Below are 22,848 nucleotides of genomic sequence, written 5' to 3' on the forward strand. Positions count from 1 at the left end.
CAGCTCTCTGGGAAGAGGCTGTGCCAGCATTCTGGAAGTTTATAATTAAGTTCAGTGTTTGTGTGTGGGATGGGGTGGGAGGGAAACGGCCATTAATTATAGAGTTTCGCCCGTTGAGAGTCTGCCAGGCTAAGCAGCAGAAACACGAGAAGCGGATAAAGCTTTCCTCATTTTTAAACAAAAGTCGCCTAAGTTCCCGGCCCGACCAAGGAACGTGGACTGGCCTCGCCGCTCGTGCGGCCCCGCCGGACTGGGACGCTTGACTCCCTTTCGCCCCCCCTCGGCTCCCGGTGCTCATTCTGGGCGCCCTAGTCCAGACGCCCCGCAGTGACCGCGCTCCGAGGGCCTGGGCCTGGGCACAGGTTCCCGGGTCTCGGGACAGGCGGCGACAGCGCGCACGGAAGTGCCCGGGCTCTCCCGGGTGGAGGGACGACTCCTCCCCCACTTCCTCCCCGGGGCGGGCTCCGCCTCCGCCTCCTCCTCCCTTGGCAGGGGCTGCGCTGAGGCCGGAGGAGCGGCGCTCGCCCGGCCAGTGTCCGGCCTCCGACGCTGCGTGGAGCGGCCGGGAGGAAGGGACGCGGGGGATCGCCTGCTCTGCGGTCCCCGCCCCGCGCGCCCTGCGCCCCACTTCCCCGGCGGCCGCTGCGAATCTCAGCCTCCCGCCTCCCCGCGCTGTCCCGGGCGCTCAGGCCCCCGAGCGGCGGCGAGTTTGGGCGCGCAGGCGGCGGGCCGCGGCTCCGGGCGCCCCGGCGGGCAGGGGGTGGCCGCGGCTCCGGGCTCAGCGTCCCGCGCGCGCTGTGGCGATGGCTTCGTCGCGGCGGGGGCTGCTCTGTCGCCCCCGCCGCCTCCTGCTGCTTCTCCACGGACTCCTGCTGCCTCTCTGCGGCGCCTTCAACCTCGACGTGGAGAGTCCTGCCGAGTACTCCGGGCCGGAGGGAAGTTACTTCGGCTTCGCGGTGGATTTCTTCGTCCCCAGCGCGTCTTCGTAAGTGGCCGCACTTGGAACGGGAATCGACCTCCTCCCCACCGCGCGCTCCCGTGCTGAGTTTCCCCGCCAGGGTTGATTTCCAGGGACCTCTCGCCGTCTGTTTGTACCACCCATCTCACCCTTGTGGGTGGATTGTATCCTGGGTGGAGGGACTACTGGGGAATGAACCTCCCCTATGCAACCTTCGTCCAGTTCCACCCCGCTCCTCGCTTCTTAAAATTGGTTAGGGGCAGAGGGAAAGGGTTGAAGCTGACCTGTGCTCAACACACGGGAAAAGTGGGAAATCAACCAAGGCTGGTTCTGCAGGATTCTTTGAGAAAAATATCTGAATACGTTTCTATTACTATTAGAACATACAGTCCGCTGCCAGTGTGCAGGACCGGGCCAGTGTCATCCCTGAACTTCTTTCTCTCCGGTACCACTTAGCCTGCTCCGCAGACTTCACGCTTGTCCTGGCTCTCCTTAAGCCTCCTCCACTCTTTTCGTCTCAGTCTAATTCTGTTCCTTCTCACTCCTTTTCCAAGCATTCTGATGACTTTAAATGACCATTTGTATTAAATGCATTCTGCCTTCTTTCTGGGACTTTCAGACCTTTGCACATGGGAGGTTGAACAGATGAATTGAATGTGTCATCGGTTCTTTTTATAGTGATTCACTATTTAGGTCATTGTTCAGAAAGAACAAGGGTGTTTGCTAGTTTTCACTCGCTGCAGGTCGTTCGAATACTGCAGTGTGTACTGATTCAGTGATGTTTTCATTTTGCCAACCTTCTGTGTTTCGGGCACCATCCGGCAGGGTTGTGATAGTTACTGTCATTACTGGATTAAAAGTTGTCTCTGACTCTGCTGAGCGCAGACATCACTCTCACCACACCACCCCCATATTAGCATTAGAAACACTGATTTAATGAGTGTTCACTGGATGTTTTGTGATGTTTTAATCTTATTTTCAAGAAAGAAATTTTCTTAGGGTTCCTTCTAACCTCTTAAAAATCGCGTATTTTTTGTTTCTGTATTTTCTCTGTAAGATACATGTGTATCCTTTTGGAAAGCAGGGGAGGATAGTTTTTAGTCTGTGCTTGGACAAGACCACTTTTCAACTACAAAAATGTCTACTTTGAGAAAAATATCTGAATATTTTTCTATTACTATTAGAACATATAGCAGAATTTAGTCTTCACAGCATTTTTCTGAATGTTATTGAATATTACTCATTTTAATAACAGCCTTTACAGCAATACATGCATTGGATGCAGTTAGTGGAAACTAAACATTGATTTGTGTAGAGAACTCAGTTTTGTTTGTTGTTTCCAGTTACTGTGCTTTCTGTGAAACCAGAGCACAGATTTTCCAAAATGATAAAAAATAATCCTTAACTTTAGACCATGTTTACCTCTTTCACATTTGATTTAATCGTTTTGTCAGGCTTATCTTTTAAAAAACGTTGGTTTCCAGGTATTTTTAAGTGTATACCTTTAGAGTACAGAGCATTTCAGTTGCTCCTGAGGGTACACTTTTAGGTTTAATTTGTATAGAAATTCTAATGATTTTGAAAATATGTATCCGTCTTTTGTTAAGAGTTACCATTTACTGTTGATACCAACTCCATCAAAATTGATGGAGTGTTTTACCAATGTTGCTGTTAATTCTTTGCCACCACTCTTAATTTAGTGTAAAGAAACATGGCTAACTGATAAACTTCCAGTGTTTCTACATGGAAAATTAAATAATGTTGAACTACTGATGAAACTATTGTTGGTTACAATTTGCTATTGTTGGCATTGTGGTTAGTCTTGTCACTTTGATCACTGAAAGTGCTATATAGAAGTTCACACATTTTTACATGACCTCACATATTTGCATGACCTCACCCATGAGCCTTCAGTGGTAAGCTAAAATTGAACTTGAGTTTGGTTTCATACAATATTTCAAAATCTTTGTCAGGAACTTTGTTACTGATAAGACTAGGAAGCTTTAGGGTAGAGCCTAACATAAAAAATGGAAACCAAGTTTGAGATTTTTTTCAAAAACCAAAATAATTCATATAAACAAAGTTTCCTATTGACCAAGCTTTTCAGATTTAATGAAGATTAATGTAAAATAATGCTGAATTTTGTAAAAAGACACTTTTAAATTTAACAAGCATTGGAATCCAAGGTACATGGGATGCCATTTATAATATTACCAGCTGGATTTATTGTTACTGTCGTTTAGTGTTATCATGAACTTCTAGAGAAAAAAAAGTCCACACAATAAAAAATGTGTTTGCGGGCGGTACCTGTGGCTCAGTGGGTAGGGCACCAGCCCATATATCGAGGGCGGCGAGTTTGAACCTGACCCTGGCCAAACTGCAACAAAAAATAGCTTGGCCTTATGGCCTGCACCTGTAGTCCCAGTGACTCAGGAGGCTGAGGCAAGAGAATCGCTTAAGTCCCGGAGTTGGAGGTTGCTGTGAGCTGTGATGCCACAGCCCTCTAATGAGGGCGATAAAGTAAGAATCTGTCTCTAAAAAAAAAAAAAAATGTGTTTGCTAATTAAAAAATTCCTTTTTTTCTGAGGGAGGAAGGATTAGTGGGAAGTAATTAATGGGGATGAAGTCTACTCTGGCCATTTCTTTCCTTTAGGTGTCTGAGTGCCTTGGGCAGGCTGTAGAATTGTGTTGTGACCCTTTTTTTGGTTGTAAAAATTATTATTAAATTATTCCTATATTGTACAATTAATAAATCAATATTTATTAAAGAAAAGAAATGATAAAATACTATGCAAAAATGTTGAGATGCCCCTTCAGAAAAAAATTCCCCCTAAAAATGTAGTTTAGGCATGAAGTGAAAATTCAGAGAAAGAATGATTTTAAAAATTATGAGTAATACAAATTAGCATTCCATTTTTCTCTTGTAACCATTAATTTATGGTGACTGTATTGTTAAACTCATGAAATTTAAGGATCGTATGTAGGCCAAGAATTAAAGTTATGTTTTTCTTGTGGAGACTAATTGGAGAAATTAAAAATTGTCTCCTATGTTTAGTGATAATGATGATATCTTACACTGGTAAACCTATTTACTTTTTTTAAAAATTTCCTTTCATTCTACAGTCCAAATCACCAGGGGAAGTAGGGGAAAGCAGAGAAACTCAAGCTGATAGATGTGGAAACTGAAGCAGAAGAGTTTGCAGTCTTTAGTTGTTTGAGCAGGTTGGTCAAAAGATAGGATGTGAAATTCAGAAATATTGAATTTTTTTTTTTTTTTTTTTGTAGTTTTTGGCCGGGGCTGGGTTTGAACCCGCCACCTCCGGCATATGGGACTGGCACCTTACTCCTTGAGCCACAGGCGCCGCCCCAATATTGAATTTTTTTAAAGAAGAAAATAATTGAATAATTTCCTATTTTTTCAAAAATACATATACAGTTCTCATTTTAACATATATTTTTATTTATTTTAAAGTAAGGAATGACAGATGATTTGAATTCTTGCCTTTTCCCCTATTAAATACCAGTGGAGATGGGCTGTGCCTGTGGCTCAGTGAGTAGGGCACCGGCCTCATATACTGAGGGTGGCGGGTTCAAACCCAGCCCCGGCCAAACTGCAACAAAATAATAGCCGGGCATTGTGGCGGCCGCCTGTAGTCTCAGCTACTCGGGAGGCTGAGGCAAGAGAATCACCTAAGCCCAAGAGCTGGAGGTTGCTGTGAGCTGTGATGCCCTCTACTGAAGGCTAGAAGGTGAGACTCTGTCTCTAAAAAAAATTACCAATGGAGCATTATTTACAGTTATATGTGTTCTGTGACTCCAAAGACAAGGTGTGGGCATGTTTTTCTTTTTTTAAACAGGTTCTTACTCTGTTACAGGCTGGTGTGCAGTGGTACCAAGTGCAGTGTCACTAACGGAGCTCACTGCACCCTTGACCTCCCAGCCTCCAGTGATCCTCTCACACCTCAGCCTCCCAAGTAGCTGGTACAACAGGCAAGAGCCACCACACCCAGCTAATTTTTTTAGTTTTGTAGAGATGGAGTCATGGGTCTGGGGATCTTGAACTCCTGGGGTCAAGCAGTCTTTTCACTTCAGCCTCCCAAAGTGCTGAGATTACAGGAATGAGCCACCATGACTGGCCAAGAAAACTTTTTAAATAAAACTGCTGCCCTGGTTGTATTTTATCTAAAATAGAGCTCTAACTTGATATTGCAGTGTGGCTTAGGGGTCATTTCTCTTTGACTAGCCCATTTTAACTCAGACTAAAAATGAATTCTTTTGCACCAGGAGATGTCAGTTACACTTCTGTGTCTATTAATGGTACCATCATTTTCTCTGTTGCCCTAGAAATAATTTTATATTCCTCCCTCTCATTTTCTATTTTTCTTTGTCTTTTCTACTTCACTCCCCCAGTGTTAGTCAGTGATTAGTCACCAGGCTGAAGGTCCTAGAAATTCTTCTTGTAAGGCTTTCCTGAATCCACCACTGCTTTCTGCTACTCTTTCTTATTTCAGCCCAGTCATCACCAGTGTGGTTTGTGGCACTCAGGTCCTTCCCCATCCCTCTGCTCATCATTTGGCTCTTAGCCCTGCAAAACATCTTATTTATTTCTCCTAGTTTTATCTTTCTGAAACATCCTTTTTGATCCTGGTGTTCTGCTGTGAAAATTCCCTCAACAAGGCTTCCATTACCAGAAAGAAAGTCCAAACTGCTTAACCTGGATTAAGTCCCCTTGTTGTCTGTCTCAACCTGTACACACTTTTTATTTATTTTCATTTTTTAAATTTTTTTGAGACAGAGTCTCACTTTGTCATTCTAAGGGTGCCATTGCATCACAGCTCACAGCAACCCCACTGGGCTCCAGCGATTTTCTTGCCTCAGCCTCCCTAGTAGCTGGGACTGTAGGTGCCTGTCACAATGCCCGGCTAATTTTAGAGATGGGGGTCTTGTGTTAGCTCAGGATGGTCTGGAACTCATGAGCTCAGGTGATCCACCCGCCTCCGTCTCCCAGAGTGCTGGAGTTACAGGTGTGAACTGCCCATACAATAAGGAGATTAATAACTTTAATAACACAATAACTTTGTGTATTAATTCTCCCCTCAACATCGTAACTATCTTCATAATACTTTATAAAATGCTTCCAGGTCATTTTCATTTAGTGTGGCTATGGCTATACTGGTGGGTTTTTTTTCTCAGTATAAATAATACGCATGCACGGACTGTAGTCTTTTTTTTTTTTTTTTTTTGAGACAAGAGTCTTACTTGGTCACCCTTGATAGAGTGCCATGGCGTCATAGTTTACAGCAACCTCAAACTCTTGGGCTCAAGCTATTCTCTTGCCTCAACCTCCCAAATAGCTGGGACTATAGGCACACAATGCCTGGCTGTTTTTAGAGATGAAGTCTTCCTCTGGCTCAGGCTGGTCTCGAACCCATGAGCTCAGGCAATCCACCCTCCTCGGCCTCCCAAGTGCTAGGATTACAGGCATGAGCCACTGTGCATGGCCTATAGTCTTATTATTTAGAAAGCAAATCCTATGTGGATTACTCCTGATAAAGGCCATAGGTTTATAGGACATTATAAAAGAGGAAGGAAAACGTATGGAACTTGTAGTTTCTGCTTCTGTTTTACATCATGTAACTGTCCACTCTATGGCACTTTTGTTTTTAATGGAAATTAAATCTGAACTGGAATTATAGCTATGGAAATAACATTCAGCACCATTTTATACAGATTTTTTTTTATATACATGTGTGATTATTTGCAGAAGGTCCTTTTGATGAAAACTCAGTGGTTAAACCAGAATCAACTAAATATATTAAACAAGCTCTATCTTGGAAAGGTCAGTGCTGAAATCAGCAAGCAACTTAGTTTATTTGGCGGGTTTGAAAAATGTACTTGTCATTGTTTGGCAAGTTGCCTCTCCTTGGTAGTCAAGGTCGCACCCCCCCGAAGCATCTGCCCTTCAAGTACACTTTGGATAGGAAGTGCATCCAGAGTGAATCCTTGTTGGTTTCTCTGATCTCATGTCTGTCTCTTTGCCATTTCTTCTTGCTATGCCTCTCTCTCCCTATCCCTGTATTTCCTTTCCCATCTCTTTCCCTCCTTCTTTCTTTCCTTTACTTCCTCTGTCTCCTTTCCTGTCTCACTGTTCATCATTCTGTCCCCCCTTCCCTTTTATATTTTAGCATGTCGTGGCATGGATGTAAGTCCTAAAGAGTCGTTTAATGGAAATTTCTCTAGTCATTTAAACAGAATGGTGAGATTGGGGATCCTGAAAATGATCCTGGACATACTTTTTGGAGAAAAATAGAGTCTATAGGAGAAAGCTGTGGGCGTATGAAACTAAGTTGCTAGCTTCAGGTTTTCTCTGCTAATCAATGATCTCTTGTTGTCAGCCTCACTTAACTCTTGCCATCTGCCAATGTTGAGCCAACTTCCCTTCCTTTCTTTTTCTCCTTCATTTGAGTGAATTACTTGACCATTAATAACCCTTTCAGACACTGAGAAGAGAACAGCCCTCTTCAAAACAGATTTTTAGTTTTTTATTTCTTGAATTGTTAGGAATCGCTTATTAATTTTAGTAATTGTTAGTTCTAATGCCATTGTCTTGTTCTTTCTTGATGCTTTCAGATTTTCTAAGTTTGCATTTATCTACTATCCACCTTCAGAAAATTTATTTTTAAAGTGATTACAGAAGGCGTTGTCCTCTCCATTCAGTAGAAAAGGGAGCAGAGACTAAGATTTAAAGTGACTGCCTCAGTTAACTTGGAGTATTTGTAACTCTTAGTCTCCTTTTCCATCAGACAGTGCTGCGTGTGTTGCAAACATTTTTTCCTGGTCTGTCAGTTCTCATACACAAATTAAGCTGTTGTAAACATTCACTCTACAGTCTTAAATGAACTTCCAGTAACAATTTTTTTATGAAGTATTTCATTGTCTTTTTTCCTGTAGTATGTGTTACTTTTTATGTTCCTTAGTTTTCTCACATAGCACCTTTTACCATCCTGAACTCTTTATTCTATTTCAAATAGTTATTTTTTTCACTGCATAACTCTCTGTTAAGATTTAACCTAGGGTGGTGGGTTCAAACCCAGCCCCGGCCAAACTGCAACAACAACAACAACAAAAAAAAAAATAGTCGGGTGCTGTGGCAGGCGCCTGTAGTTCCAGCCAGTCATGAGGCTGAGGCAAGAGAATCGCCTAAGGCCAAGAGTTGGAGGTTGCTGTGAGCTGTGACGCTATGGCACTCTACCGAGGGCAACAAAGTGAGGCTCTGTCTCCAAAAAAAAAAAAAGACTTTAACATAATGTCTTTTTTTTTTTTTTTTTTTTTTTTTTTTATTTATTTATTTATTTTTTATTGTTGGGGATTCATTGAGGGTACAATAAGCCAGGTTACACTGATTGCAATTGTTAGGTAAAGTCCCTCTTGCAATCATGTCTTGCCCCCATAAAGTGTGACACACACCAAGGCCCCACCCACCTCCCTCCTTCCCTCTTTCTGTTTCCCCCCCCATAACCATAATTGTCATAATGTCTTAAGGTCGTTTTTCTTTCTCTGTCTCTCCATTTTTCTCTTTAAAAATCTTAAATGACTTAAATATCATGATGATGTTTTGGACAAAGAACTTTATTCCTTAGTGTTTTTTCTCTGCACATTCAGCACGTAGATACTGACATCTCCTTTTACATTATTCTAGCATTTCACCCATGTACAAGACTGTACATGAAGGTATGTTCAGGAAAACTTGATGAACATCCATATTTGTACATCTAATTACCATGATTTCATGCCTATAATGTGCAAATGTTCTGATGAAAAGCAGCAGCCTTGTTCCTGGTCTTATCCAAGGAACTCCAGCTATGTGCTGCCAATAGAGTGAGGTTTCTTTTCAGAGAACTCTGCTACTGTGCCCTTTTTCTGTCTTTGCTGAAGGCCATCCCCTAATAACCTCCCAGCTCTCCCTGTCTTACAGTGCCAAATAAAGAATCTGCAACTCTAAATTAAGTAGCAATGTTACATAAGGAAATTGTTTCAAGAATAATTTAAATAATTGAGTATTTAATAGAGGACGATTTTTGCATTCTTGCGGGATTGGGGCACAGTGGAAATGACCTATTTCTGTATGACTGTTTTAAGATTGAGACCTATAGCTATCAAATTTACTTGCTACTCTGTCAACTTAAACTTTTCTTAAGTTCTTATTATGTAGCAGTCATAAAGATGAATTAGAGTTCCCTGCATTCATAAAAGCAATTTATCATAAAGTGGGAAGAAAAGTTTTGACAAAAAATTGTGAAAGATTCTAGAAAGTGCTATGTGATGACAGGCCCCAAATGAGTTTCGCTCACGGGTTTCTAGGCAGACTCTGAGAACCAGCTCTTTTGTCCTAACCTCTTGGAGCGTGGCCTTATCCACAACAGTTTTTAAAAACACGTGCATACCTTTGTTTCTATTGCTCTTCTTAGAACTACTGTGGGAATTTACCTGAGGCTTTTTTAAGGTACAGACCTTCAAAAAGGACATTTGCTGGAAATGTTCTTTTTTTTTCAGCATGCATTGAAAAATTGTTTAATTCAGATGAAGGGGGCATTTTTGTGATTTTCATGATTGAAAGGAAAAACAATCATACACATAATTTTTATATATTTACCTATATAATATACAAATGTATATATTTACAATTTACATGTTATTTAGCTGTGTTACCCAACTCTGTTTTAGGAAAAGGATGAGTTACTCTCCTACTCATAACATTTTTTTTCCATGAAAGATTCTTGCTGAATGAAAACTAAATTAATTTCTTACCCAGAATCATTTTGCTGTGATGGGAATGAGCCAGAAATGGTGTTTTACTGATGCCAAATATGACTGCATAAAGCTTTATTAAGTAGGGTGTGGTTTGGTTGGGAGTTTCATCTTTATTTTGAATTTGTGGGTTTTAAGGTAAGTATCAGAGAGCAGGATTTTCATAACCCAGCAGTCACACCACCAGCTTTAGTCTAGTTTAGATGAAATTTGACAGCTACTATCCAGAATACATGAAATTGATTTAAAAAGTTTAATAAATGTATTTTGTATTTAAGATGTAGGTTTATTTATAATTTCACACAAAGGTGAAGGGCAATTATGAATATTCCCTTTGCCAGAAGAATTTAAGTGATACAGTGTTTAGCAAAATGAAATGATAATAGCGATAGCATTTATTTAGGGCTGTTTGGGTCAACTTGTATTGTAGATTTTTTTTCCTCCTATTTTCCAATTAATTACTTAAGAAAAAAGACTGAGCATCTCTTTTATTCTGTCTTCTTTCTCTTCCTGACTCTTCATTGCCATGGCATCTCTGAACTCATGCCTTGGTCTTCTTCTCTCCGCAGCTTCTCCTGGGTGAACTCTTCCATCTGTGTTCTAACCCTCTCAACACATTATCTCACATGCAGAACACTCCATTAGATGTCTCACAGAGGTCTTTAAACTAACATGTTAAAAACTGAAGTCAGTCCTAGTGTGGTGACTCAGGCCTGTAATCTTAAGGATTGCTTCAGGCTAGGAGTTCAAGGCCCACCTGAGCTAACATAGTGCGACCCCATCTCTCTTTTTTAAAAACAAACAAACATATATAAATTAGCATGTTCCTGTAGTCTCAGGTACTTGGGAGGTTGAGGCAGGAAGATCACTTGAGTCTGAGAGTTCAGTGTTGCACCGAGCTATGATGAAGCCACTGCACTATAGCCTGGAAGACAGCATGAAACCCTATCTCAAAAAAAAAAAAAAAAGAAGAAGAAGAAGAAAAGAAACTGAATTTGTGGTTTTCCTGTGCATATTTCATCCTCCCCTGCTTCCCTACTCTCTGCACCCCTGTCCCGTCCCTGCATTCAAGGAGGAAACCTAGTTCGCATTCTTTAATCTTCCCTTTCTCTCCTATTCTAGCCTCAGCCATTCCTGTCCCTTCTACTCTAGATGTTTCTGATCTGCCCCCCATCTCTTTGTCCACCTACTCTCCTCCATTGGGTCCCTATCACCTCCTTGAGCTGTGCCAGCCAGTCTTGCTTTCCTTGTTCCATCTTTGTTTTCTTCTCCCTTAATGCTTTCCCCATGAGTCATGAAATTTAATTTTATTAGATGATTATTCTGAAAAAACATTCAAAGGCATGGCCCTAAGCATGTAATACTGAGTTTAAGGCCAAAGACCCTGCTAGACTTGGCTCTTACCAGGCTTTCTGACTTTGCTTATGCCACTTTTAGTTGCTCTCCCAGTTCAACCATACTTCTTTTAACTCTGGAGACTAAATTCTTTTCTGTCCAGGATTTTTCCACTTTTGCACGGCGTGCTCCCATCTACCTCTTCTATTCACGCCTGACTGCCCCATTGCCCCCTCCCCCCCCCCAATGCCCCAGCGCACAAAAGCTCTTAGGTGCCTTCCTGTACTTCTCTATTCTCTGGTGCACTCCTTAGTGGTAATGTCTCTGACTACTCAATCTAAAAGAGATTTCTTCTTCCCATCCTTTAAAAATAATTTTCTTAGACTTCCCTTTACCTAAAGGAAGTCTCTCCCATCTAGTTCTTTATAGGTAACTTTACTTTGTCTGAAAGTCTCCCTCACCTTTTCCCAGATAATCTTTCAGCCAATTGTTTACTGAAATTATAACAGTAATTTGTTTCTTGTTGGCTAACCTCCAAGAACGTAAACCACACTAAGACTAGGAACCAAGATTATTTCATTCTTCCTGGTATCTCTACTGTCCAAGAGGAGACATGGCATTTCATCCCTGTTTTTGAATGAATAGAAAATTCCAAAAGAATAGAAAAATTAGCTGAGCATGATGATGCACACCTGTAGTTCGTCCGAGACACTCCAAAGGCCGAGATGGTAGGATGCTTGAGCCCCGAAGTTTGAGGTTGTAGTGAGCTATGATAATGCCACTGCACTCTAGCCCAGGTGACAGAGCAAGACTCTTGTCTTAAATAAACAAACAAACAAACAAAAATTTTGGCTCCTAATTATTAGTTGTGCTTTGTGTCGTTTAAAATCTCATCTTCCTCCTTTGCATTTTAGCAGGATGTTTCTGTTGGTGGGAGCTCCCAAGGCCAACACTACCCAGCCTGGGATTGTGGAAGGAGGGCAAGTCCTCAAGTGTGACTGGTCTTCCACTCGTCGGTGCCAGCCAATTGAATTTGATGCAACAGGTAAGTGCTACTCCTCAGGGGTCCTTTCTCTTAGTTGATTTATCATTTGAGTTTTTAACAGTAATTGCTTTCGTTTAAATGAAACAAGATTAATAAAGCGATGTATAAAAGCACCTGATATCCACAGGGAAAGTTACATAAGACAAATTATTAATATTATATCATTTTCTCCCACAATTTTGTGGTATATGAAAGCATTAAAAATATATTGTGTTTCCACTGGTTTGATGTCCTGTGCTTTAAACTGATGGTATCAACCTGCAGAAATTTGGGGAGGATCTATTAAAATCTTTTTGCATCTCTTCTGAGTAGAGGGCGCTCATAGGCACAGAAAGGCCTTTTGTTGTTTTTTTGTCAGCCAGATTGAGGCATGACTCACTCACTGATTCTTATAGAAGACCAACTCTCTAATCATGAATACATGTAAGCCTTGGGTTGTGCTATGAAAACTAGTTGAGGCATCTTTTGTAGATTTAGGTTACTAAAACAACTTTTATTCAAAATTTTTTGGGAAAGTTATGTCTTATGATTCTAATAATTGGATTTTTTTATCTTGGGGACAAATTTCAGTGTCAGGATTGTGGTAGTAAGGAGAAAAATGGCATAAGGAAAATAAATAAGTTATATATATAACTAAAAAAAATTCTTTTTATATATAAAAATATATATATATACATATATATATATATTTTTTTGTTGTTGTTGTTGTTGTTGGCAGTTTTTGGCCGGAGCTGGGTTTGAACCTGCCATCTCAGGCATATGGGGCCAGTGCCCTACTCCTTTGAGTCACAGGTGCCACCCATAAGTTTTATATTTTTATTAGTGAAATAAAATATACATAAGCTTATAGACATTTGTATTGATATTCAAATATATTTGTGAAATCTTAGCAATTCCTCAGAGAAATTGTTTGACGTTCTTCTAGTAAAGTAGTCTTACAAAGTTCTTTGTGATCCTTATTTGCTGGCTTTGATCGAATGCTTTGATATAAATTTGAACTAAATCCTTTTTTCCATATTGTTATTTCCTGTTCTAAAACATATTGATTCTGGGAATTATATCAGTAAAACAGGAATCATGATGTAGACTGTTCCGTTTGACATGGTGATCAGTGCCAAAATGATTGTTAGTCATTAAGCCAGCTGTTAATGGGAACCAGATCACATGTTTTTGTTTTTTTTCCATTTGTAACCATCTACATTAAACTTACTTGTTTTTTTCCATATGTGGCTAATATTTGGAAAACCCCAAGAGTTTGTAAATAGGCTCAATTTTACCACAAATAAAAAATAACCTAAGATTCTATGATAGTGTGGGTCATTTATCTTTTAACAAAATATGAATACTAATAAAATGAAACCATAGTTCAGTTTTGGTAGGTTGAACTGTTCAGGTAGGTTTTTGTGTACTACAGTATAGTTTATTGCTGGTTTGAAAGTTGGCTTTAGATAATTTTTTTTTATTATAAAGATAATACATGCACTTGATAAGACAAATTTAAAATCTTCCAAAAGTATATATAATAAAAAACTAGCTCACGGCTGGGCACGGTGGCTCATGCCTGTGATCCTACCTCTCTGGGAGGCCGAGGTGGGTGGATTGCTTGAGTTCATGAGTTTGAGACCAGCCTGAGCAAAAGTGAGACCCAGTCTTTACTAAAAATAGAAAAACTGAGGCAAGAGGATCTCTTGAGCCTGAGTTGGAGGTTGCTGTAAGCTGTGATGCCACGGCACTCTACCCAGGGCAATAGCTTGAGACTCTGTCTCAAAAAAGAAAAAAAAGAAACTATCTCACATCAGCCTGCTCAGAGGCAATCACTTTTACTAATTTCTTTTATCGTTCTAGAATTTTCTCATTTGTATGTATGTATGCATCCTTAAAAAAAAATGCAACTCTCAGTCAGCCATGTGCTTATGCCTTTCTTTAGTCCCAGCTACTCAGGAGGCTGAGGAAGGAGGATCACTGGAGCCCAGGAGTTCAAGGCTGTAGTGAGCATGATGATGCCATGGAATTCTAGCCTCAGTGACAGAGTGAGACCCCTTCTCTTAAAAAAGGAAAAAGGAACTCATAAGTAGAAACTTACTAAATATTCTGGTAGACACCTGACATACCATCCCTCCCCATCTGACAATATAGATATATTGTCATATACATATATGTATATAGATGTCTTATAGATCTTCCCATGTTGATATGAGGATTTTCCTTATTTTTGGTAGATCACTGGTCGTATTCTATTGTGTGTGTGTGTGTATACATACTAATTAATTTAACTCATGTTTCCTATTGATGAATACTTAGGTTGTTTCCAGTCTTTTGTTATTAACACTGATACGCTGAAAATCTTTTTTTTTTTTTTTTTTTTTGAGACAGGGTCTCACTATGTCGCCTTCTTTGTAGAGTGCCATGGCATTTTACAGCTCATAGCAACCTCACACTCTTGGGCTTAAGCGATTCTCTTGCTTCAGCCTTCCAAGTAGCTGGGACTACAGGCACCTGCCACAACACCCGGCTGTTTTTCTGTTGCAATTGCCATTGTTGCTTAGCTGGCCTGGGCTGGGTTTGAACCTGCCACCCTTGGTGTATGTGGCTGGTGCCATAACCATTGTGCTATGGGTGCCAAGTGGATTAACTGAAAATCTTATGCTTAGGTATTTGTACAAATATCTACTCAGATATCTGTAGAATAAAAGGGATTTGTGGATCAAAGTATATGTAGATTTAAAATTGTGTTAGGTATTGCAAATTATCCCTCACAAAGATTTGTATTTCTCCAGTTATGTTTTCTGTAACCTATGCAAACACCATTTATCATGGTATGTTTTGTCTTTGTTGATTTTATTGGAGAAAATGATATCCATTCTACTAATTTGCTTTCATGACCAGTAAGACTGTTTGTAAGCCATAAATATCTCTTTTCCTGTGAGCAACTTTCAGTATATTTGTACAATATTTTCAGTTGATTTGTGAATTTGTAAAAGTTAATCTTTGCATTCTATCTTTCTGATGCTTAGGCCAAAATTAGTAGTCAAACTTTATATTAAATCTATTAGCAAGTCAAAAATCTCACTGCTTCTCCTCATTCCACTGCTAACATTCTGATCCAAACCACCATTGTCTCCCACCTGGATTATTGCCCTAGACTTGTGAATTAGTCAGGCACTGCCAGGAATGAGATGGCACACTTGAATTAGGGCAATCTGAGCAGCTTGACTACTTACAGAGGATTGTGTAGGGGATCAGGGGATTGGTAGTATATTTGTAAGACACGCACCCTGAGTTAAAATTTGGCCTCTAGGCCTTCAGGGAGTAATCACAAGAATCCAAAAGCACAGGGCTGAATGGAGAGATCCACCTGATAGGATCCAGCCCAAAATGACTGGAAGGAAGGAACAGGAGGTTAAAGCCCTAAGCTCACTGTTCTCCTTCCCTTTTATTCTCTGGGTCTCTTTCCTCATAAACAGTGGGCACATTTCCACCTTACCCTTACCTGGACTGTTTCCTCTGCCTGGAACATTCTTTCCATGTCCACTGAGTGACCCCTTTACCACTATCTTTGAGAATTGTTTAAATATTATCTTCTCAATAATGCCCTGGCCATTATTGTATTTAAAATTGCAGCTCCCCCATTCTCACCCTGTGCTTCTGTTTTATTTTCCCTGTAGTACTTACACTTGTATATAGGTTATTTATTATTAGTGAATGTCTGTTTTTCTCAATTAAGATGTAATTCCCATGAGAACAGGTTTTATTTTATTTTTTTTAATTTAATCTGTTTTGTTTACTGCTGAAACCCCAGGATCTAGAACAATGCCTGGTAAAAGTCAATGCCCGATACCTTGAATAGATGAATGAATGAGTGAAATCATAAGTGCTTTTTGAATAGTGAGGAAATAAACTCCTTTAGTTATCTTAGTTGTACGTACATATACATGTGTATATATATGCATATGTATATTAATTTTTATCTGTTTTCTTTAGCCCTTGTTTTTTTTGTTTTTGTTTATTTTTTGAGACAAGAGTCTCACTGTGTCACCCTCGGTAGAGTGCAGAGTGCTGTAGCATCACAGCTCACAGCAACCTCCCAACTCTTGGGCTTAAGTGATTCTTTTGCTTCAGCCTCCCAAGTAGCTGGGACTATAGGCGTTCACCACAACGCCTGACTATTTTTTGTTGCAGTTGTCATTGTTGTTTAGCTGGCCCGGGACGGGTACGAACCTGCATGGTTGGTGTGCGTGGCTGGTGCTGTAACCAGTGTGCTGTAGGCGCTGAGCCTGCCCTTGCTTGTTATATTGCTATAATCTTTTATATAACTTCTGAGATACCCTCATGAAGAAATATACAAGTTAAGACTTCATTATTTTACATTAGAATTTTTATCCAAATGGTATTTATTCGAACTTAAGAGGACAATATAGGGTTTGATAATATAGTCAAGAAAATGTATATATGGAAATACTTTCATAGAGAAAGTATTTATCATTTATAGCATCCTCCTAAACCTCAGTCACTCCGTTCTTGCTCAAATGCATAAATATCTCTGATTTTTATGCGTTTGGCACCACAAATGTCTTCTGATTTTCTGGCATCTCAGGGGAGTTAGAGGCTGAGTGGATGTAGGTTCTGGAAGCAAACTGTCAGGGGCGCAAACCCTGTTTCTGCTATTTACCAGCTGTTGGTTTTGCACATGTTGCCGTCAGGTTACTCTCAACTCCCCTGGAGAGTATTATCATCACACCTACTCCAGAAGTGTGGATTAAGCCAAATGGGTCCATTTATATATAAGTAAAGACCCATAAAGTGCTTGGAACAGGGACTGGCATGTTGCAATGGCTCAGTAAACACAGGTGTTCTATGTCGTTATTCTGCTTGTTTCTCCATTTACTCTTATATCCCTACAATATTTACCCTTCCCCCACCCCACCTTTCAAGTATATTTAAATCTTTTCTACCTGAATAATTCATGAAAACAGCTTCCCCTTGAATATGTATCTTCTCTTAGTCATTTCCCCTTTTCTCGCCTTTTCTTCACATCTGTGATTTTTGAATACTGTTCTCTCTTCATTACTGCCCATGCTTCAGCCACTTCAGTCTGGCACCTACCCAGCCCAGGCATGGTTCTAACTGGCATCATTAGCAGCATCCTAGTTACCAACTTCAAAGGGTACTTTACGTCTTTATCTTCCTGGACTGCTTTGTTATAATTCACCCCATTAAACCCCCTCTTACTTTAGAGTTTCTTCTCTTTGCCTGAACTGTCATTGTCCTTCTTCTTTCTTAAGCTTCTTGATATTTTTGTAGACTTTTCTCTTTGGCTGTTCCTTCATCACTTATTCCATAATTTGTATATTTATCATTGTCGAAATAGGCCTTGTGGTCGAACAGACTTGAATTCCTATCCAGGATCTGTCATTTTTTTTTCAGGTTACTTTGGGAAAATTACCAACTGTATTAGTCCATTTTGAATTACTATAAAAATTTGTGTTATTTGTTGTTTTAAGCCACCAAAGCCACCAAGTTTATGGTAACTTACAACAGCAGCAACAGGAAACAAATGCCACACGAGGACAAAATGGATGTGACAGATACTCCCTTGCCTGTTACACGAACAGTCTTAGTATTGGATTGAATTTTCCACTAAATTGAATTTTCTTTCTTCTTTTTTTTTTTTTTAGAGACAGAGTCTTATTATGTCCCCCTCAGTAGAGTGCTGTGCTTTCACAGCTATCACAGCTCACAGCAACCTCCAGCTCTTGGGCGTAGGCGATTCTCTTGCCTCAGCCTCCCGAGTAGCTGGGACTACAGGTGCCCACCACAATGCCCAGCTACTTTTTTGTTGCAGTTTTTGGCAGGGCCAATGCCCTACTCACTGACCCATAGGCACCACCCTAAATTAAATTTTCATTACTGAACTCCACTTTGTAGAAGATATTTCTATAATATGTTGAAGATATCCATATGATAATATTCATTATTTCCCATAGCTTGTATGATTTTACAAAAAAATGACTAGGAAAATTAAAATGCATACTGAGTTAGTTTTTCTGTAATTTTATGTCTAATCTACTTAGCATGACATGAAACCAAGGATACAAGATCTACACACTGAACTCTATCAAGATCTTTCTATTTTAAATACAATAGTCGATACACACTAGGCTTTAATGGTGAGTATGGTCTGTAGTTTTATTTTTTTGTTGTGTCCTTACCTGGCTTTGGTATCAAGGTGCTACTGGCTTTATAGAATGAGGAGGGGAGGATTCCCTCCTTGATAATATGGAATAATTTCTGCAGTATGGGTGCCAACTCTTTTTTGTAGGTCTGAGATAATTCAGCTGTGAATCCACCTGCTCCAGGGCTTTTTTTTTTTGTTTGTTTAAAGATTTTTTACTGATACTTCAATATTGTTACTCATTATTGGTCCAGAGTTCTGTTTCTTCCCAACTAAGTATTGGGAGGCTGTGGGCTTCCAGGAATTTGTTCATTTCCTCTGTGTTTTCAAGTTTGAGTGCACACAAAATTTTTAGAAACGTGATGAGTTCCACCACATCATATATCCGGGCTAATTTTCCTGAGCCTATTTTATAGATTAAATTATTTTCCAAATATTAAAAACCTGAGGATAAAACCCTTGTAGACACTGGAATCTCTTCTGGACAGGGAAACACAATAAAGTAAAGTAAATGAACTACTTAACTCTTCATGATCGCCCCAGGAATATAGTATATAATATAGAAGGGCAGGTGACACAGTTGGATGTTTGACCTCTCCAAATCTCATGTTGAGATTTGATCCCCAATATTGAATGTGGGGCCTGGTGGAAGGAGTTTGGTTAATAGGGCAGATCCCTCATAAGCAGCTTGTTTCCACCCCCTTGATAATGAGTGGTTTTTCACTTTACTAGTTCATGAGAAAGCTGGTTGTTTAAGAGACTAGCACCACCTCTTCCCTCTCTCTGTCCCACTCTCGCCATGTTACACACCTGATCCCTTTGGATTGGAAGCTGCCTGAAATCCTCACCAGAAGCAGATTCTGGCACAATGCTTCTCATACAGTATGAAGAACCAGGAGCCAAATAAGCCTCTTTTCCTTATAAATTACCCAGCCTCAGGTATATTTTTATCTTTAGTTCTGGAGGTCAGATATCCAAATAAGATAATGTCTGTACTAAAACTGTGGGAAAAGTACAGAAGTATAGAGAATTATAGACAGATTTAAATGGATTATATCTTGGTTTGCATTTTAACCTCCATTAGTGTGACACTTGGGAAAAACCCTTACTTGCAACATGTTTTCCTTTTCCAGGGAAGCAGATGTTACTAACAGACTCATCATTGCTCAGCTTTCTCAATAATAATAATAGGTCTTTTTTTTTTTTTTGTAGTTTGCCACTCTATATAGTGGGAGAATATGTATCACTGGCTTAGAAAAATCTCTTTGCTTAGAAATATAAACTTACCTGCATGCTTGTTACATGTTTTTTAAAATAAAAAGAGCCTCCTGTCTTTATATTCAAAATATAGCGAATAGATGTCAACTTCTGCCAACCATGTTTGTGCTAGAAAAGGTCAGAAGTCAGATTACTCTACTTCCCACCCACATGGCTTGCTGGAAAATTTACCGTTTATTTCCAGAAGGGCTTGGCTGTAGGGTGTGGGTAAACCCTAGCCATGCCAGTTCTCTGGTCAAGAAAAATCCTGTGGAGTATTTTCTGAATATTACTAGGCTTTGAATTTAACAGAGAATATAAAACTTTTAGTTGTTTTCTGGCATCTGTGCTATACAATTTTTATCTCATTGCAGTTAGAGCACTCAGACTGTAGAATTGCTCCCAAGTTTACTTCTTCTCTTGGTGAAATAGTCTGTCTTTCAGAGTTGTGTCTAGGTATTTCTTCAGTTGCAATGGCCCTGTAAATTAAAAAATGAAAAATAAAATAATTTCTTACCTTGCTAATAGAAAATAAATTTATATTAAGGATTTTTTTTTACTGAAAATGTTCTCTTGATATAATCTGTCACCCTTTGCTACAGAATTACACAATTAGAAGCTGGTAAGCATTTTAGAAATCATTCAGTTCCATTCCATTATTATTAATTGTCTAACAATCCTATAATTAGTTTATGAAAGAAAATAAATAAAATATAATTGGATATAATGCACTGGCATACATTGGCACTATAAACTTAGTCAATATTATTTAAAAATATAAAAAAGTATTCATTGCTTTTAATGCCTTCTGCTTCAGTATACAAAGTTAAAATCTCAAATTACTATCTTTTCAAGCAGTTTTTGGTGTGTTACTGAAGCTAAACTTACATGATCTTTTAAAGTTCATCCTCTTCCCTGTTCACTTTGACCTAGCTTATACTCATTCTAAGACTTAACATTGGATTGGCTTTTTTCTTTCTTTTAAATCTCCACTAAAGAGTTTTGTTTTAGAATGTTAGATGCTTTCAGGATCACTTCCTGTCATCACCAAGCGGAAACAAACCAGCATTGATACAGCAGAGGGTTTTCAAAAGGACTGTATTCTTTGCGTTGGGCTCCAGCATAACCATTGGAATTGCTTATAGAAGGAGAGGGAGATTTTGATGATACACTGGAAAACAAGTTTAATTATATGGTATATTAAGACAAGTTTGTTGTTTTGAGTGTGTCTCAGTTTTAGGAAAGCTCTCAGTTTACTTTTTAAGTTAGTTTTTCAAATTTACTTTTTCGAGGAGATGGTTCAGGGATAGAACATTTGACTGCAAATTTACTTTTTCATCATGGAAAGCTAAGTGATGCTTTTTCACCTTTGATGATTCTTCACTCTCATTAAATATTATTGGTAAATAGCTTTTCCTATTGAAAGAACTGTGGATTTTTTCTGCTACACAATTCTTTTTTTTTTTTTTTTGGTATTGACTTTGTTTCTTTCTTTATTTTTTGTTAAATCATAGCTGTGTACATTTGTGCAATCAAGGGGTAAAATGTGCTGGTTTTATGTACGATCTGAAATATTCTCATCAATCTGTTCAACATAGCTTTCTTCATGGCATTTTCTTAGTTATTGTATGTAGACATTTGTATTCTGCATTTAGTAGGTTTCGCCTGTACCCATTCTAAGATGCACGGTAGGTGTGGCCCCACCCATTACCCTCCTTCCACCCTAATCTCCCCCCTCCCTTCCCCTCCCTTGGCCCTTTCCCCATATTCTTGTGCTATAGTTGGGTTATAGCCTTCATATGAAAGCTATAAATTAGCTTCATAGTAGGGCTGAGTACATTGGATACTTTGTCTTCCATTCTTGAGATACTTTGCTAAGAAGAATATGTTCCAGCTCCATCCATGAAAGCATGAAAGAGGTAAAGTCTCCATCATTCTTTAAGGCTGCATAATATCCCATGGTATACATGTACCATAATTTGCTAGTCCATTTGTGGGTCGATGGGCACTTGGGCTTCTTCCATGACTTAGCCATTATGAATTGGGCTGCAATAAACGTTCTGGTACAGATGTCTTTGTTATATTGTGATTTTTGGTCTTCTGGGTATATACCTAGTAAAGGAATTATAGGATCGAATGGCAGGTCTATTTTTAGATCTCTAAGTAGTCTCCAAACATCCTTCCAGTGCTACACAATTCTTGATGAATATAAAACTTCAAAGGTAAAATTTGTGCTTATTTTCTATGAATCTTCTAACTTCAGCTATTCACCATGTTCGTAAAGAAAGATATTCACAATCATTATGGCAGAGAATGTTTTTGATACATTTTTTTAAAATAGGAACTAGAGCATGGCAGCTGTGACAAACACAGCTTTACTTGACAGTGCACCTCAGCATCTTGTGCCACTTATACAAATTTAGAGAAAATGTATTTGTTCAGAGAAACATTTATGGAGACAGTTTTTCTAAGTGCCTGGAGGAGTATTGGATAACATTTTAAAAAGAAGAATCTTCTCTTTAACTTTCCTGGAATAATTATATTGATGAAAAATTGCTTAGCATAGAGAGCAATTCACAACTCCCACAAAGCCTGTTCTCACCATGATGTCCACTACCACTCCTCTCCTGACTTTTCTTTCTAGTTATAGTGGGGAACACAATTCTCTAAAGTATCCAAAGTTATCTTTTTTGTTTCTTTCCACAAGAGTTTCTCTTGGCCCAGGAAGGCTTCCCTCACGTGTGCCCCTCTTCCACAACTCTTTACACCTTCCTCTACTCTTCCTCTGTAGTAATTGCTTATTCCTATGATGGCTCTTCTGTTAGACAAACATTTTTTAACAAGTAGTCTACCATTTCATTATGAGTTAGTGTCATGAATGGATAATTAACTGCATTTTGAGGTAAGGTGTGTATCCAGAATGGAAGAAATAAAGTTTTCCTGGCAAGAGGGCCTTGGGTGCAAAGGACTGTGGGTCGGAATGAGCATGACTTGATTTACAGACTGGGAACCGATGATAAGGGAACACTGATGGATAAAATAAGTATACCTTGGAGCCTCAGTAGTAGATTTTATCCATCAGAATAAAATTTCGTACTAGATACCATTGAATCATACACCATAGAGGGCTTATCACCTTTATTTGATAAGGAACCTCTGTCTCAGACCCTAATGATATGCTTTGCTGTATATTAAAGAAGACAGTAGATGTGGCTTTGATGAAATATGTAGATCTCTTAAATTGAAATAGAAATAATCCTAAATTTGAAAGTG

General features: G+C 39.3%; 1 protein-coding gene across 3 annotated transcripts in view; it reads left to right on the forward strand.

The window, feature by feature from the left end:
• The first annotated feature begins 515 nt into the window (after positions 1-515).
• ITGAV (integrin subunit alpha V) overlaps positions 516-22,848 on the forward strand; it is a 75,645-nt gene continuing 53,312 nt past the window's right edge. Inside the window, exons 1-2 of one of the 3 annotated variants that reach the window (XM_053597730.1) lie at positions 516-985; positions 12,016-12,146. In XM_053597730.1, coding sequence (XP_053453705.1) covers positions 804-985; positions 12,016-12,146 — 313 coding nt within the window. In that variant the 5' untranslated portion in view covers positions 516-803. The remainder of the gene's footprint in view (positions 986-12,015; positions 12,147-22,848) is intronic. The other 2 variants (XM_053597729.1, XM_053597728.1) reach the window with 2 other exon arrangements.

This window comes from Nycticebus coucang, chromosome 7 (genome assembly GCF_027406575.1).
Source record: "Nycticebus coucang isolate mNycCou1 chromosome 7, mNycCou1.pri, whole genome shotgun sequence".
Classification (NCBI taxonomy): domain Eukaryota; kingdom Metazoa; phylum Chordata; class Mammalia; order Primates; family Lorisidae; genus Nycticebus; species Nycticebus coucang.